The sequence below is a fragment of the Arvicola amphibius genome, chromosome 1 (assembly GCF_903992535.2).
Source record: "Arvicola amphibius chromosome 1, mArvAmp1.2, whole genome shotgun sequence".
Lineage (NCBI taxonomy): Eukaryota > Metazoa > Chordata > Mammalia > Rodentia > Cricetidae > Arvicola > Arvicola amphibius.
The window spans coordinates 100,945,025-100,962,745 of NC_052047.1; the positions used below are offsets into that span (position 1 = coordinate 100,945,025).

Here is a 17,721-nt window from a genome sequence, read left to right on the forward strand (position 1 = left end):
GGAAATACTTGAAATTATATGCTATGACTAGTGTTGGATTGCTACCCTAAAATACCTTGGTCTTGCTTTGTTGGTAACTATGACCAGTTTATATATATAAAAGTATTTATCTGGAAGGCACATATAAGTTATAGCTGGCTTATAAGAAAATTAAGACAACCCAAGAAATTTAGTCTGTATATTCAAAATTCTAATGTTGCACAAATACAGAATATTTAGTCAGTCAGTCAGCCTTGAGGAATGTATAAGTATGAGCAGCAGTTTAACCTATAAACTCTGTTGTCACTGCTCAGAAGCCATAAAATATATAACATGAGTTATCCAAAAGATTGCTTATATCCACTGACCTTTAATCTCTCATAGCCTTTATAATGAGTTCTTATCATGTCTCATGAGAATGATATAACACTTAGGGATGAAGATACAACCTAGCAGCCCTGCACTGGAAGCCAAGATGGAAGAGACCACTCCACAGCTACCATGACCTTCCCCTTAGTACTGTGGTAGACAGGGAGGAAGGTGACCCAGACACTGCAGAACACCAGCATGCTGAATGTCAGATGTTTTGCTTCATTGAAGATGTCTGGCAGGTTGTTCCTGGCCAAAAAAGCTCTACTGTGAAGCTCCCTATGGACAGGCTCCAAGGTATCCCAGGACACAGTAGAAGGCTGTGACTGAGCCCTTATTGCACACAAATGATGATCTGGACCATGTTCAGAGTGTGTCATCTGTGTCTAAAAAGGGGAGGATATGTTCCAAGCCAGATTCCACAGAAGATAATTTGTATAGATGTACATATGGGGATGATAAATTTGAGTGCCCCTGATTTAAGCAATCCCCTCATCCATCTTCCTGATGTAGTGATCTTGAAGGCCAGGACTACAGTGATGGTTTTGGCTAAAACAGTAGACACAGACACCGTGAAAAATACTCCAAATGTGATCTGTTGCAGGATGCAGGTGGCAGTGTTGGGCTGACCAATGAAGAGCAAGGAGCAGAGAAAAGAGAAGGCGAGAGAGATGAGCAGGGTGTAACTGAGAGTACTGTTATTGGCCTTCACAACAGGAGTATTTTGGTGCTTCACAAAAATCCCAAGAATAATTCCTGTAAATGTACACAAGCAAAGTGCAATGCCAGCCAGTGCCATTCCCAAAGGGTTTTCATATTCCAGAAATGTCACAGTTTTTTGGAGGCAGTGTGTTCGCTCTGTGTTGGCATACTGATCATCTGGACACTTCACACACTGATCAATATCTGGCAAGAAAAGTAATATGACATCAGTACAACTTCAATGATTTTCATTCATTGTCTTCCACCCACTGGAAGTAGAACACTGGGAAAAGTAACTCAACTATTCTGATCATTGAATACAATAATAATAGGATACTGCTTTTAGATTTTTACCTAGTTAATACTACATACCCTCTTTTGTACTAAGTAAATAAACTATATTCTCTTCATTTGTCATAAAGCCTTTTCTTATTTCCATATGAATATATCATATAAAAACAAAAACAAAACATGAACATCAAAACTAAATAAAGCAAAACAAAAAAGACAAAAAAGGAAAACTAGTCAGGCATGATGGCACACAGTTTATTCCTTCGATCAGGAAGCAAGGGCTTTGAATCTTTGAGTTTCTAAAAAGAATTGATTACAAAGTGACATGAAGGAGTACTGTGGAGTTCCATCTGGATGGGTGAGTGTGTGCTATCTTGGGGAGACCTGCCCTGGAAGAGAGCACAGCCCCCTCTCCCAGCTCCTGGTGCAGGGGTCTCTTTGGTACACACGTCATTGCCTCTCCCAAGCCTTCCCTAGTGTATTCAAGGTCCTTGGCTCAGGACCAGTGTCCTGCTCCTGCACCAAGGCCATCCACCCAGAGGGGTGAGAGGCTGCCGTCCAGACAGGCCTGAGGATTCCAGAAAGGGAGTGCAGGCTCCTTCAGATTGTGCTACAAGGTTCGCTGTGTGATACTCGACCCCGCCCTGCCACTAAGTTTGCCCTTTTGTCTGCAGTGTCCTGGGGCTACCAGAATCCCTGATTCGGTGCAGAAAAGTTCCATCCAGTCAAGAATAGCTCCTGCTCCTGCACTGAGGAGATCCACCCAGAGTCAGACACAGCAAATATTGGACCAAGACACCAAGTCTCTCCTGGCTGCATTTGAAGGAAGAGAAAGGCAGGCACCAATGCAAGAACTCTTCCAACAACCTGAAAGGCAACATGACATCACCAGAATCCAGGCATCCTGAAACAACAAGAATTGTACACCCTACTCTAGAAGAAATAGAAGAAATCGACCTCAAACTGTAATTTATGAAAATAATAGAGGATCTTAAACAGGAGGTAAGAAACTGCCATAAAGAAATGGAGATGAGGTCATTCTGCAGAGGTTTCTCCCTGCACCTTCTACCCTTCTCTTCCTATCCCATCCCAGCATCCCTAAAGCACAACTCCACTTCTTAGGGGCCACAAAACTGCCCTGCTTGGCCCATATCTGGGCTGGGAGTCATTGGTGAGGGGGGAGTTCCTTTATCTCACTCGGCTTGCCGCTGGCAAGCTGGGCCTTTGTCTGAGAAATCTGCCAAGCAAGGAGCCATTCGCCTGAAACAGAAGACCCAGCGGAGGGAAAGAGGTGAGAGGCTGCACTCCAGGCAGGTCTGAGGATTCCGGCAAGGGAGTGCTGGCTCCTTCAGATTGTGCTGCAAGGAATAGCTCCTGCTCTGGCACTGAGGAGAGCCACCCAGATTCAGTCACAGCAAACATTGGACCAAGACACCAAGTCTCTCCTAGCTCCATTTGAAGAAAGAGATGGGCAGGTGCCAATGCAAGAACTCCTCCAACAAACCGAAAGGCAACATGACATCACCAGAATCCAGGCATCCCGAAACAACAAGAATTGTACACCCTACTCCAGAGGAAATAGAAGAAATCGACCTTAAACAGTACTTTATGAAAATAATAGAGGACCTTAAACAGGAGGTAAAAAACTGCCATAAAGAAATGGAGATGACAAACAAAAAGGTAGACGAAATAAATAAATCTCTCAAAGATACCCAAGAAAAACAAGAAAAAGCAATCAAACAGGTAAAGGAAACAGTACAAGACCTGAAAAATGAAATGGGGGTATGAAGAAAACACAATCCGAGGGAAGACTGGAAAGGAAAATTCTGAGTAAACAAACAGAAACTACAGAGACAAGTATTATCAACAGAATTCAAGAGATGGAAGAAAGAATCTCAGACTCTGAAGATACTATAGAGGAAATAAACTCACAGATTAAAGAACAAAACAAATCCAACAAATTCTTAACACAAAACATCCAGGAAATCTGGGACACCATGAAAAGACCAAACCTAAGAATAATTGGGGTAGAAGAAGAAGAATTACAACTCAAAGGCCCAGAAAACATATTCAACAAAATTATAGAAGAAAACTTCCCCAACCTAAAGAAGGATGTTCCTATGAAGGTACAAGAAGCCTACAAAACATCAAATAGACTGGATCAAAGAAACCATCCCCACACCATATAATAATCAAAACACAAAACATACAGAAGAATAGATATCAAGAGCTGCAATGGAAAAAGGTCAAGTAACATATAAAGGGAAACCTATCAGAATTACACCTGACTTCTTTATGGAAACCATGAAAGCCAGAAGGTCTTGGATAGATGTGCTGTAGACACTAAGAGACCATGGATGCAAGCCCAGACTACTATACCCAGCAAAGCTTGCATTCACCATTGATAGAGAAAACAAGATATTCCAGAACAAAAACAGATTTAAACAATATGTAGCCACAAATCCAGCCTTGCAGAAAGTAATAGAAGGAAAATCACAAACCAAGGAGCCCAACAATGCCCACAATAACTCAGACATCTAGCGACCCTTCACCAGCACAACTAGAAGAAGGGTAACACACAAACTCTACTACAAAAAAACGTCTGGAGTTAACAACCACTGGTCATTAATATCACTTAATATCAATGGACTCAATTCACCTATAAAAAGGCACAGGCTAAGAGATTGAATACGAAAACAGGATCCAACATTCTGCTATTTACAAGAAACACACCTCAACCACAAAGACAGACATCTACTCAGAGTAAAGGGTTGGGAAAAGGTTTATCAAGCAAATGGACCTAAGAAACAAGCCAGTGTGGCCATATTAATTTCTAACAAAGTTGACTTCAAACTAAAATCAATCAGAAGAGATGGAAAAGGTTATTTCATACTCATAACAAGAAAAATCCTTCAGAATGAAATCTCAGTCCTGAATATCTATGCCCCTAATATAAAAGCACCCACTTATGTAAAAGAAACATTACTACAACTCAAGGCAGCCATCAAACCACAGACATTAGGAGACTTCAACACTCCTCTTTCACCAATGGACAGGTCAATCAGACAGAAACCTAACAGAGAATTAAAAGACTTAATGGAGGTAATGAACCAAATGGACTTAACAAACATCTATAGAACATTCCACCCAAACAGGAAATAATATACCTTCTTCTCTGCGGCTCATGGAACCTTTTCAAAAATTGACCACATACTCGGTAACAAAGCAAACTTCTACAGTTACAAAAAATATTAGTATGTTGAGACCAAGGTCCTCCCAACTCCCCCCAGGTCCAGGAAGGTGAGCAACCAAACTGACAAGGCTCACACAGAGCCCGTCCATGTCATAGAGACCAAGCCCATCGCCATTGTCCTTGGCTCCTCGGTCAGCCTCCACCATCAGCCACCTTCAGAGAGTCCGATTTGGTCACATGTTCCATCAGTCCCATTCCAAGTGGACTTGGTGGTCTCCCATTAGTTCTGTCCTGCCATCTCAGTGGGTGAACGCGTCCCTCATGGTTCTGACTTTCTCATGATCTCTCTCCATCCGCTCCTTATCAGAACTTTGGGAGCTCAGTCCGGTGCTCCAATGTGGGGCTCTGTCTCTATCTCCATCCATCGCCAGGTGAAGGTTAAGGCTCACAGTCTCAACATAGTATAGAGAACCCTGATGGCTGTTTGGCCTCAAGTGGGAGGGAGTGGGGGTGTGGGTGGAGGGGAGGGGAGGGAAGGGGGAGGAGGAGGAGAGGAGATGGCAATTTTTAATAAAACATAAATAAACTGGAAAAAAATAAAAAAAATAAAAAAAAATAAAAAAAATATTAGTAATCACCTGTGTCTTATTGGATCACCATGGATTAAAATTAGAATTCAACAACAATGCTACCCCCAGAAAGCCTACAAACTCATGGAAACTGAACAGTCAACTACTGAACCACAGCTGGGTCAAGAAAGAAATAAAGAAAGAAATTAAAGTCTTACTTGAATTTAATGAAAACAAAGACACAACATACTCAAACCTATGGGACATAATGAAAGCAGTACTAAGAGGAAAGTTCATAGCACTAAGTGCCCACTTAAAGAAAATGGAGAAAGCACTCATTGGAGACTTAACAGCACACCTGAAAGCTCTAGAAAAAAAAGAAGCAGACTCACCTAGGAGGTGTAGAAGACGGGAAATTATCAAACTGAGGGCAGAAATCAATAAAATAGAAAACAATCCAAAGAATCAATGAAACAAAAAGCTGGTTCTTGGAGAAAATCAACAAGATTGACAAACCCTTAGCCAAACTAATCAAACGGCAGAGAGAGAACAAGCAAATTAATAAGATCAGAAATGAAAAGGGGGACATAATCACAGACACAGAGGAAATTCAGAGAATCATTAGATTACTACAAAAGCCTGTATGCCACAAAATTGGAAAATGAAAAAGAAATGGACATTTTTTAGATAAGTACCGTATACCAAAGTTAAACCAGGACCAGGTGAACATTCTAAATAGTCCTGTTAGTCGCAAAGAATTCGAAAATGTGATCAAAAACCTCCCTACCAAAAAGATCAAAGGACCAGATGGTTTCATTGCAGAATTTTACCAGAACTTCCAAGAAGACCTAATACCTATACTCCTTAAGGTATTTCATAATATAGAAACACAAGAGTCATTGCCAAATTCCTTTTATGAAGCTACAGTTACCCTAATACCTAAACTACACAAAGACTCAACCAAGAAAGAGAATTACAGGCCAATCTCACTCATGAATATTGATGCAAAAATTCTCAATAAAATACTGGCAAACCAATTCCAAAAGCACATTAGGAAAATTATCCAGTATGATCAAGTAGGCTTCATCCCTAGATGCAGGGCTGGTTCAACATACGAAAATCTATCAATGTAATCCATCATATAAATAAACTGAAGGAAAAAACCATATGATCATCTCATTAGATGCTGAAAAAAGCATTTGACAAAATTCAACAGCCCCTTTATGATAAAGGTCCTTGGAGAGATTAGGGATACAAGGGTCATTCCTAATATAATAAAGGCTATTTACAGCAAGCCGACAGCTAATATCAAATTAAATGGAGAGAAAACTCAAGGCTATCTCCACTAAATTCAGGAACACAACAAGGTTGTCCACTCTCCCCGTATGTCTTCAATATAGTGCTTGAAGTTCTAGCAATAGCAATAAGACAACACAAGGGATTCAAGAGGATTTGAATTGGAAAAGAAGAAGTTAAACTTTTGTTATTTGCAGATGATATGATAGTGTACATAAGCAACCCGAAAAACTCCACCAAAGAACTCTTACAGCTGATAAACTCCTTCAGTAACGTGGCAGGATACAAGATCAACTCCAAAAAATCAGTTGCCCTCCTATACACAAAGGATAAGGAAGCAGAGAGTGAAATCAGAGAAGTATCACCTTTCACAATAGCCACAAATAGCATAAAATATCTTGGGGTAACTCTAGATGGTAGACATAACAACCATAAAAGTTTTTCCTATCATTCTGTAGGCCATGCCTTCAAAAATTATGGTAGTTTCTGCTGCATATGAGTTAATACCAACTTCTATAGAACTGAACTTGTGCGTTCTCCTGTCAACAGGAAAAGGGATTCACTTTTGTGCAAATTCCCACCATGATTTGTTATTTCCTAATGGCTACCATTTTAATTGATCTAGAATGAAATCTGAATGAAGATGCGATTTGTGTTTATGTGATACTCCTTAGTTTTATTACTTATCAGTCATTTCTATTTCATTTTTTGACATATGACTGCTTCTTCAATTAGTATATTTCAGAATTTCAGATGAAATATATTGAAACTTCAGGATATTAACTGAGTTGAGTCAACTTGACACAAAAAAAGTCATTTAGGGAATAGTACTCACAATTGAGAAAATGATTCTTTAAGTTTGTCGATAGATAAGTATTTACTGAATTTTCTTAACTAATGGCTTTTAGTTGTATGTCCAGAACTTTCGTGATGGTACCAACCTGGAGAGGAGGTTCTAAGCAGTACAAAAAATCAGGCTGAGCATGCTATAATGAGCAAACTAGTCAGCAGCACTCCTGCATGGTGTCTGCCTCCACCCCCACATTCCTGCTCTTGCTTTCCTTTATGATGTAAGAGTAATGCAATGGTGAATTCACAAACATATCCTAATGTTTTATCAAGACTAATTCCCATTTCCTCTCATCTACTATTCTGTTTCAACCTTCCTGAATCTTTTCCCCAACTTCATGTGTTGCTTTTTTTAAAGATCACTGAGTTTATTCACTACCTTATTAATGTTCCTGGATGTGGCATCATCTGCTGGACTATTCAGTCTCTCAGGAGCCAAGTGCCCCAAATCAACTGACACAGTGACTCCAAATCACCATTCAATTGTCATATTTTAGGGATGTGAATTCATGATCCCATATTCCATCTACTCAGGGAGCTTGCATATCATGACCTTGTCCAGGTCTTGAGCATGGAACTCACAGCTGGGTGAGTCATGCATACAGCAGTACAATCACCATTTGGAAATTGTTTTTCGGTGCTGGAGAGATGGCTCAGTGGTTATAGAGCACCAGCTGCTCTTCAAGAAGTCCTGAGTTTCAATTCCCAGCAACCACATGGTGGCTCACACAACCATCTATAGTGGGATCTGATGCCCTCTTCTGGCATAAAGGTATACATACAGATAGAGCACTCATACATAAAATTAAATAAATAAATCTAAAAAAAGAAAATAGTTTTTTCTGCGTGTTTCTCTAACTTTGGTCCTTACTATATATTTAATCACTCTTTGATGATGAGCGCTTAGCAATGGTTTTAGGGGATGTCTTATTGGTGTATGAACCCTACCTCATCATTCCTTCATTCTGTTTTCTCCCTCCCTCCCACTTCTTCCTCCCCTCTCTCTTTCTATCCTTATTTTTTTCCTCCCTCCATACCTCTTTCTCTCAGCTCCCTCTGACCTCCAGACTGTGGGCACACGTCATTTCTCAGCCTTCTCTAGAACACTGTGATTATATTTATATGCTCTGTTTCCCACCATGGTGGTCATGGTCTCTATTACTACCTGGAATCCTGAGCCCCAAATTAAATTCTTTCTCATATAAAAACACCTTAGAAATGGTGTTTCTTTGCAATAGACAAAGTGAATATGACATGAATAAATGACCTCCAACATTATAAGCCCCGCCAATCAGATGGTGACAAATCACAAAATTTGAAAGCTGGAGCTCTTAATACAAACTTGTAAGCAGCCTTACAGTTTTCATGGTTTCTCAGGTCGCTTCACAGTTTATTCAGATTTACCTCTTATTCTTTTAGTATGCTTCTCTTCTTTCAAAGTTATTCTCTGTAATCCTTCCTGCTTATCTTGGCTTCAAGAGGACAGCTTTAATGTCTGTATTAAAGTCCATGGACTTTCTTCTGATTTCTTGAGAATTTTACATCCGAGATTAAGAAACTTTCCTGTGGGATGGTATATTTTACTGACATTAGAATACTCCTGTGTCTTAATGAGCTTCCCTGCATGATGGAGTTTTTATCTAGGAAGAAATTGCTACACTAAAGTAAAACTCTTGATAATGTTCTCCCTAGTATTGTTCATAAAAAATGTGCAACACTCTTTTAACTAGTCAATAGAAAGAAAGTTTCCTGGTCAGTTCCCTGCCTATTACTATGTCTTATGACTCAAGTATATTTCGTCTATAACAACAATAGGATCTTATCATCATTTTGGGAAAGCTACCAATAACATGAAAATCACTTATAATCGTTGGGTATTTATGGTACCCAACTTCCCAATCTTCTTTATACAAGGTAAATACATATGTGACATTTGGTAATTTATCTGATAGCCTGGGGTGAATCAGTTAGTCATTGACTCAATACATGAATTCTGCATTGAAATTCTTGTTAGGACTTCAAATTTTTGAAGCTCTACAAAAGTTGGTTTCCTAAGTCATTGTCAAAAACAAAAGTTAGCTTTAACTATCCTTTACTCTGCACATCAAATCCACCAAACCTTCTTGCTCCATTATTTCCTTTCTTAACTTTAAAGCATCATATATTCTATCCACTATTTATTTAAACCCTACTCATCATGTACCCTCTCTAGTTTCTTGACTTCTATGTGTGCTCCAATTTAAAAACATACCTAAAGGTTTAAAGTTAGTATCTGAAAAAAAATAAAGTTAGTATCTGATGTGGGAGAATTATCTATAGTCTGTTATTGTGTTTTAAATAAATACTGATTGGTAAGAATTTTAAAATTAGCTGTAATAGTAGCGGTCCCCTGATTTATTTTTTGGCATGTTGGGTTTTGGTACATAAGAAGAGCCTTAAAAAAAAAACGATCTAATGAATGTTCTCGCTAAGAACAAGAGCAGAGGATAAGATGAACACTTGGAATATCTGCTTACTAATTTTTAACTTAAATTAGCTTTCTTTTTAAACTAACATATAAAACACAAAATTGTACAGGTAAGTGGAATACCATGTGATGTTTTAATACACCAATATATTGTATAATGTTTCAATTTGGTTAAACATATCTGTCTCCTCAAGCACTGACCATTTCTTTATAATGAAAATATCCAAAACCCTTTTTCTTGAAATATTAGAAAATTAGAAATATTGAAAAATTAGAACATTTAAGAGGCTAGAAAAAGAAAAAAGCTCTTTTCTCCAGATTTTCATTATTTGAGCCACATCCGGGAGTTGGATCACCCAAGTCCTTCATGAGCTATCTCAGCTTTCCTTTCTGTCATGTGCAGTCTTCCTTATTAGGCTGGCTACTCCTTCCAGGCAGAAGCTGTTGACTTTGCCTTCCTGTCCTCCCATGCTCCATGCTGTCAGGAGGAGGAGCCATGTTCTATGTGAGCTGGGTATAAAAACCGTCAGGGATTTGCAGGAACGTGCTTCATATTTTCCCAGGAACCTGACTTTGCTCAGAGCATGGCCCCATTGCTGTGGACCATCTCCAAACCAGTCTGTGGTCACCTTCCTGGTCCCAACTCCCGAAGTCTTTGTCACCCAAGTTACAGTTAAGAAATGTGCAAACCTCAGTTCAAGGCAAATGTGTGAAATCTTGTTCTTCAGATATTGGAACTCTGAAGCAAGTAACTAAGTTTTTTTAGAGACTCAGAAAAAATGCATTTTAAGCATGTATTATTGATTTTAAAAATTAAGAATGCTAAAACAGTTATGTTAATGTTTTACACATTCAAGGATTTACTTCAATCCAAATATTATGTCGTTGTAGAGAAATTGTATTTAATGTGAGATATAGGTGGGGTTTTAAAAGACACAAGGAGAGGACTTTAAAAAATGAAAGTTTTGGGGTTTGGTGGCCTCTTAAAATAGCCTTCCTCCTCAATTACTGCTTATTTTCCACCAGGGGGCGCACCGAGCATCGCTTCCCCTTGCTTTATCAGAATTCTCTCTTCCCTGGAGGGTAGAAGACAAGTCTCTAGATTTCATCTCCCAATCTTCCTACTCCAGAAAGTTTGAAGTAACTGTGTCCACCCCCCCCCCCAGTAACTGTTATCTCCTGTTGGGGCAGCTGGCCCAATCCCTGCGTTCAGGGGCGTGGCTGCTCCAGCGGGGTAGCATTGCCCTTGAAATAGGATTGGGGGCCGGAAGGCAGCCCGTTCTTGGCGCTCGCCCGCGCTCTCCTTCTGCTCCGTTGGACCCTCGGTTCTGTGAGTTCCCTTATCTCCCTTTGTATTAAAATTGAGTAATTATAAAAGGACTACTTTTGGTTATTTCCAATCTTCGCCGCGTCATCTGGCGCCCAACGTGGCTACATCCACTTAAAAACCTTACGTGGGTCAAACCGCGACTCTGCGGCCCGGCCGGAGCGCGCGCTCCCCCCTCCCTCCCAGACGAAACCGCGGCTTGCTCCTGCCCGCCAAGCCACCTGAAACCAGGCCTGCTGCCCGGGAGCTGTTTGCCCGGTCTCACGGGCTGCTCCGCGCGCTGCGGGACCAGAAACCGCGGCTCGCAGTGCGTCTGGCTCCGCGCCCCGCGCAGCTCGCGCGCCCCGCCGCACTCCCCCTCCCCACACCTCGGCGCCGAGTCGCCCGCCAAATCGTTTGTGAAGTTCTTGCAGGGAACCGAAGCCCCGCCCCGCCACTTCGCCGCTGCTTCCACAGCTACGGTGCTCTGCGCGGAACGCCATCTTTGGTTTCCTAAACCACGTGAAACTCGGGGCCCTGCGCCATCTAGTGGCAGACAACGGTAATTACAGGTAATTTTTCATTTGATTGAAAATCAACCGTTTGGATTAACAATGTCTGACAATATCACTATTAACGGATTCTATAATTTGTTCAACTACACGATGACTGAATTTTTGAGCGATACAGATGTGGTTTCCTTTGGCTGGATATTTACAGGGCTTGGTATCTTCTTTATTTTTGTTTGTTTCATTACAACGTGGTTGGAAAATAAAAAGGAGATAGAGTCCTTACAGGCAGGAGCTAAAAAACTAAACAAGGACTTAACTGGTTTGGAAAACACTAATAAACAACTTGAAAAGATGGTTGCAGCTCTCGAGGAAAGGCATAATAGACTTTCCTCTGAGATGGCCACTAATAAACAGCTTGAAAAGATGGTTGCAGCTCTCGAGGAAAGGCATAATAGACTTTCCTCTGAGATGGCCACTAATAAACAGCTTGAAAAGATGGTTGCAGCTCTCGAGGAAAGGAATAACAGATCTCTCTCTGAGATGGCTTTATCACTTGAGAGAAAAATGCAAGGTATGGAGTCAGGAACAACGGATCTGAATCATAAGTTACAATCCCTGTCGGTAGGAACTGAAACATTATCTGAGGAGATTCGAACCGTTAAATGTACTAACAAGACTTTATCAAAGAGCTATGAAAGATTGCTGGACAGAATTTCAATACAAGATGGCACCATTCATGCCATGAAAATTCTGTCCAAGGATGAGACGTTATCGGTATTGGACAAACTTCATACCCTTGAATCCTCTATGAAAGCCTTGGAACATAATACTGGACAAGAGATTGAGGCATTGCAGAAGGCAATGGTAAATAGATTTGAAAAGATCGAGGAAATTATGGACTCTCATGAACAGGAGCAAATAGTACAAAAGAAAGTCCCAACCACATCGAATAGAACTCTCCGGGATAGCTTCAATAGAACTCTACCTATCTTCCCAGTGATAACTACAGAAAAGGTGACTGGTTCTAAAAACCCTAAGATCACCAAGGAATATACATGGGAACCTATCCGTATGAATGATCTGAAAGAAATTAAACAAGCTGTTATGAATTTTGGGATGCATAGCTCCTTTGTTAAGGAGATGCTAAAGTCTTGGTCCCTTACAATTAACCCAACCCCTAGGGACTGGTTGGACCTAGTCTCAGCTGTGTTAGAGAACGGTCATCAGTTGAGCTGGAAGTGCATGTTTAGACAAGAGGCCAGGCTTTTAGAACAACAGGAAAGATCAAAGGGAGTTGACATCACCCTAGATCAAATTATGGGTGAAGGACTTTATTCTGATCCTCTAGAACAAGCTAATTATGATGAACACACTCTATCCATATGTACTACCGCAGCCTTGAAGGCTTGGGACAGGGTTCAAGACCCAAGACAGAGAACGGAATCATATATCAGAGTTAAACAAGATCCGAGAGAACCATTTGTGGACTTTTTACATAGACTAACTAAAGCTGTACACATAGGGATATCTGACCCAGAGGCAAGGCAGGTAATAATTGAGTCCTTGGCTTATGAGAATGCCAATGTAGAGTGCAAAAGGGTATTGACGCCCCTAAAGATCAGATCAGCACCCCTGGAGGAATGGGTCTTACATACAATGAATATTGAATCGAATGAGCTTCACGCCCATCACGCCCATCACGCCCATCACGCCCATCACGCCGATAAGTGGGTAGAAGATGCCATTGCCAACGGTACAAGAAGATATCAGAATACCAAATGTTTTAATTGTGGCAGAATAGGACATATGAAACGGAATTGCAGACAAAGGACTTACAGAAATAATAATAATAATAATGCCTTTGCCAGGAATAACAGGAATAGAAGGCCTCAGCCTTCAGGGTTATGTAGGAGATGTGGGAAAGGCAGACACTGGGACAGCGAATGCAAATCATCAAGAGATAGGCAAGGAAATCCGTTACAGGCGGGAAACGCCATGGGGGGCCTCTCGCAGGCCCCCATGGCGAATGTGGTCCAGTCATTTCCCGTTACAACGGAGAACATGCCTTGTCAGGACAATTAGAAATCCCCATGTCTGTTGTTGGAAGCGAAAATAGCCCAAGAGATGAATTACGTGTATTTTGGCAAACTTCTATAAGTGATCAAAGACCAAAGTTAAGAGTGTGTGTAAATGGCATTTTCATTACTGGCCTGCTGGACACAGGAGCGGATGTTAGTATCATTACTCCAGAATCTTGGCATCCGTATTGGTCACTGCAGGATGTAAATGTTCGACTTTTGGGAATTGGGACCCTATCTCGAGTAAGGCAAAGCACTAGATGGGTCGAATGCATCGGTCCTGAGGGACAGATAGGAAAATTAAGGCCATATGTAGCTAATATTGCAGTAAATTTATGGGGTCGGGACCTATTGCAGCAATGGAACACTCAAATTAACATTCCTGCTGCCTCTAGAGCATATATTTCTGAGGAAAACATCAAAGGTATTACAGATGGCGAAAACCAGCCATTCGGGCTGTACAAGAACACAAACCAATGGATGCCCCTCCAGAACCACCAACGGCCCTACCTCTAAAATGGTTGACTGAGAAACCGATATGGACAAAACAATGGCCTTTATCTGAGGAAAAGTTGCAAGCTTTAGAACAGCTAGTACAAGAGCAATTGGATGCTCAACATATAGAAGAATCTACCAGCCCTTGGAATTCTCCTGTATTTGTGGTTAAGAAAAATCTGGTAAATGGAGAATGGTGACGGATCTCAGAGCTATAAACAGGATTATTCAACCTATGGGCTCTCTGCAATCTGGACTTCCTTTGCCTTCTTTATTACCAAAAGGATGGCCTCTCATAGTTATTGATTTTAAGGACTGTTTCTTTCACAATACCTTTACAAGAAAAGGATTAGAGAAAAGTTTGCCTTCACTGTGCCTACTTATAATAACTCTCAACCTACCAAGAGATACCAGTGGGACCGTCCTCCCACAGGGCATGTTGAACTCTCCTACCCTGTGCCAATACTTTGTGAATCAACCATTACAAATAATACGCAAGATGTTTCCCAAATCCGTTGTTATCATTATGTCGATGACATATTATTGTCTGACTCAGACATGGATACCTTAGAGAAACTGTTTGAAGTGGTAAAAACAGTTCTACCTAAATGGGGATTACAGATTGCTCCTGAAAAAATTCAGAGAGGAGATTCTGTTGATTATCTAGGTTATAGAATAGGTTTGCAAAAAATTAAGACACAAAAGGCACAAATTAGGAAGAGATCAGCTGCAAACTCTTAATGACTTTCAAAGGTTGTTGGGAGACATTTCCAGCCTTCGACCGGCTGTTGGGATAACACCTGATATGATAGTTCACTTAAACAAAACCTTAGATGGAGAAAGAGACCTAAACAGTCCCAGAGTAATTAACAGCTGAAGCAGAAAAAGAACTGACAATGATTGAAGAAAGATTGCAAGAAGCATATGTGGATAGGGTGAATCCAGAACTCAGTTGTATTCTCGTCATATGCCTTCAAAAATTTCTCCTACAGGAATTCTAATGCAAAGAGATGATATTATTTTAGAGTGGCTCTTTCTACCTCATAAGCCAAGTAAGAAATTAAAAACCTATGTGGAAAAGGTTTCTGAACTAATCATAAAAGGTAAATTGAGACTTCGCCAACTAGCAGGCATAGACCCAGCAGAAATCATAGTGCCTTTCACCGCTGATGAGATACGAAAATTGTGGGAAGATAATGAACCATGGCAAAGAGCTTGTGCTAACTTTTTAGGAGAAATTAATAACAAACTATCCAAAAAGCAAAAGGCTTAACTTTATAAAGAGAACTTCTTGGATTCTTCCTCGAATTGTCCGTGATGCTCCGATAACTGAAGCCCGCACGTTTATACTGATGCTAATAAATCCAGGGAAGGCAGGCTACAAATCAGAAGACTTGAGTAAGGTGGAACAAAGTCCTTATGATTCTGTCAAAAGGCAGAGTTATTTGCCATTCTTATGGTGCTAAGGATTTTTAAGGAACCTCTTAACATTGTTACTGACTCACAATATGCAGAAAGAGTTATCTTACATATTGAAACTGCCGAATTCATACCTGATGATACTGAGCTAACCTCATTGTTTATCCAGGTACAAGAAATGATCAGGAACAGACTTTGCCCTATGTATATAACACACATCCGATCCCATACGGGTCTGCCAGGTCCTTTAGCACGTGGCAATGCAGATATGATCAGCTATTGATTGGTAGTGTGCTGCAGGCTTCCGAATTTCATGAAAAGCATCATGTCAATAGCAAAGGCTTGAAAAAAGAGTTTTCTATTACATGGCAACAAGATAAGGAGATTGTAAAGAAATGCCCTACTTGCTCTTTCTATAACCAAGCACCACTGCTGCAGGGACTAATCCAAAGGCACCAAAAGGAATGAAATTTGGCAGATGGATGTGTTCCATTTTGCAGAATTTGGAAAATTAAAATATGTACACCATACACATTGACACTTATTCAGGATTCCAATGGGCAACTGCTTTAAGCTCAGAAAAGGCCCGATTCAGTAATCACTCACTTATTAGAAGTCATGGCCATCATGGGTATACCTGCGCAAATAAAGACGGATAATGGTCCAGCTTAATGTCTCTAGGAAAAATTGAAACGGTTTTTTACCTATTACAATATTAAGCATGTGTTACAGGCATACCCTACAATCCTACAGGTCAAGCAGTCATTGAAGATCAAATAGGACGATAAAGGAAATGTTTTTAAACAAGCAAAAGGGAGTGGAGAATACCCCAGGAATAGATTACATAATGCTTTACTAACTTTGAATTTTCTCAACGCTAATGAAAAGGGGACAACGGCTGCAGAGAGGACATTGGATAATGGAAAAGTCTGTTGAATTAAATCAACAGTTTATTTCAAGGATGTGCTAACCTCACAATGGAAGCCAGGGGATGTGCTGCAGTTGGGGAAGGGGTTTTGCTCTTGTCTCCACAGGAGAAGAAAAATCGTGGATACCATCAAAATTAATAAAGGTTCGGTTTTGAAGAGGAAAAGCCCCTTGGAAAAGAAAAATAACAATTCATGCACAAGGATGGTGAACATACTGATGGTAAGAAACCTATAGTACGGGGGCAGGGTTCTCTTCTTATCCCCACAGGAAGACGCTCACCTGCAAAAGACCTGAGGGACCCTGCATACCTTGAATATTGATGAATTAGAACCAATTGCAACCCAAACAAGGATCAGCATTAACATTGGGTAAGCTCGGTGAGTATAAAAATCAATTTTTGTATGTGTGTCAATATGCATTCTTCATAGATATTCAGAGCTGGTTTCTTGGAGTTGGACTCTGGCCCAGTCCCTCTCCAATTCCAAGCTTGTTTATAAGAGATTTCTCAGAGTTTCTGTCTCAGGTTAGGAGTAAAATTATGAGACAGAATATTAATAACAATAATGTTGATAATGGTACCAATATATTTGCCTTCTTTGCCTTCATTCATATCTATGGTTGTTTTTTAATGCACCTTTCATTGAAGATATGCACGTATACGTCTGTATGTGTCCTTGTAGATAATGCTTATCTCTCTCGCAACAAACGACAAAATTTTTTTTCTTCAGTAATCTTTGCAGTTTCCAGGATGAAGACGGGGCCCCGCAACATCAACTCCAACTAGTTATTATGACGTCATGTTTTAGTAGCGCTAATATTTGGCCTGTTTTTTTGGTACCAATTGCACAGAACACTTTGAATGGTGCACATTTTTGACAACGTTCTGGCCTCATTTTTCAAAAAAAAAAAAAATTCAGAGGCTGGATACATTTTTCCTAGACGAAATGTTACCCTGGGTATTCTACCATCATTTGCTTTCACAGGAACCCCTGGGAAGAAAAGTCGCCCCTATGTCAGCTGGAAGCAATCTTGGATGACGACGCCCCCCCTCCCAACAAAGTTTACCCTCAGATTTAGGGACACTAATTGGGTGGCTGGTTATAGGGTGGTCGGGTTGTGGAAGGCTTTATATGGACTCAGGGGTATAATTTATGTGTATATCTATATGTATTAAAAAAAAGGGGGGGGGAGGGAGGGATTAACTGGTGATCTGAAGGAATAATTGATTTTTATGAGTTATTGTTTTTCTTTTTTTTAAAAAAAAAA

General features: G+C 40.4%; 1 protein-coding gene across 1 annotated transcript in view; it reads right to left on the reverse strand.

The window, feature by feature from the left end:
• Nucleotides 1–366: 366 nt before the first annotated feature.
• LOC119822670 (vomeronasal type-2 receptor 116-like) overlaps nt 367–17,721 on the reverse strand; it is a 43,059-nt gene continuing 25,704 nt past the window's right edge. The window contains 5 exon segments of the mRNA XM_038342155.1: nt 367–465; nt 468–611; nt 614–639; nt 642–744; nt 746–1,254. Coding sequence (XP_038198083.1) covers nt 367–465; nt 468–611; nt 614–639; nt 642–744; nt 746–1,254 — 881 coding nt within the window.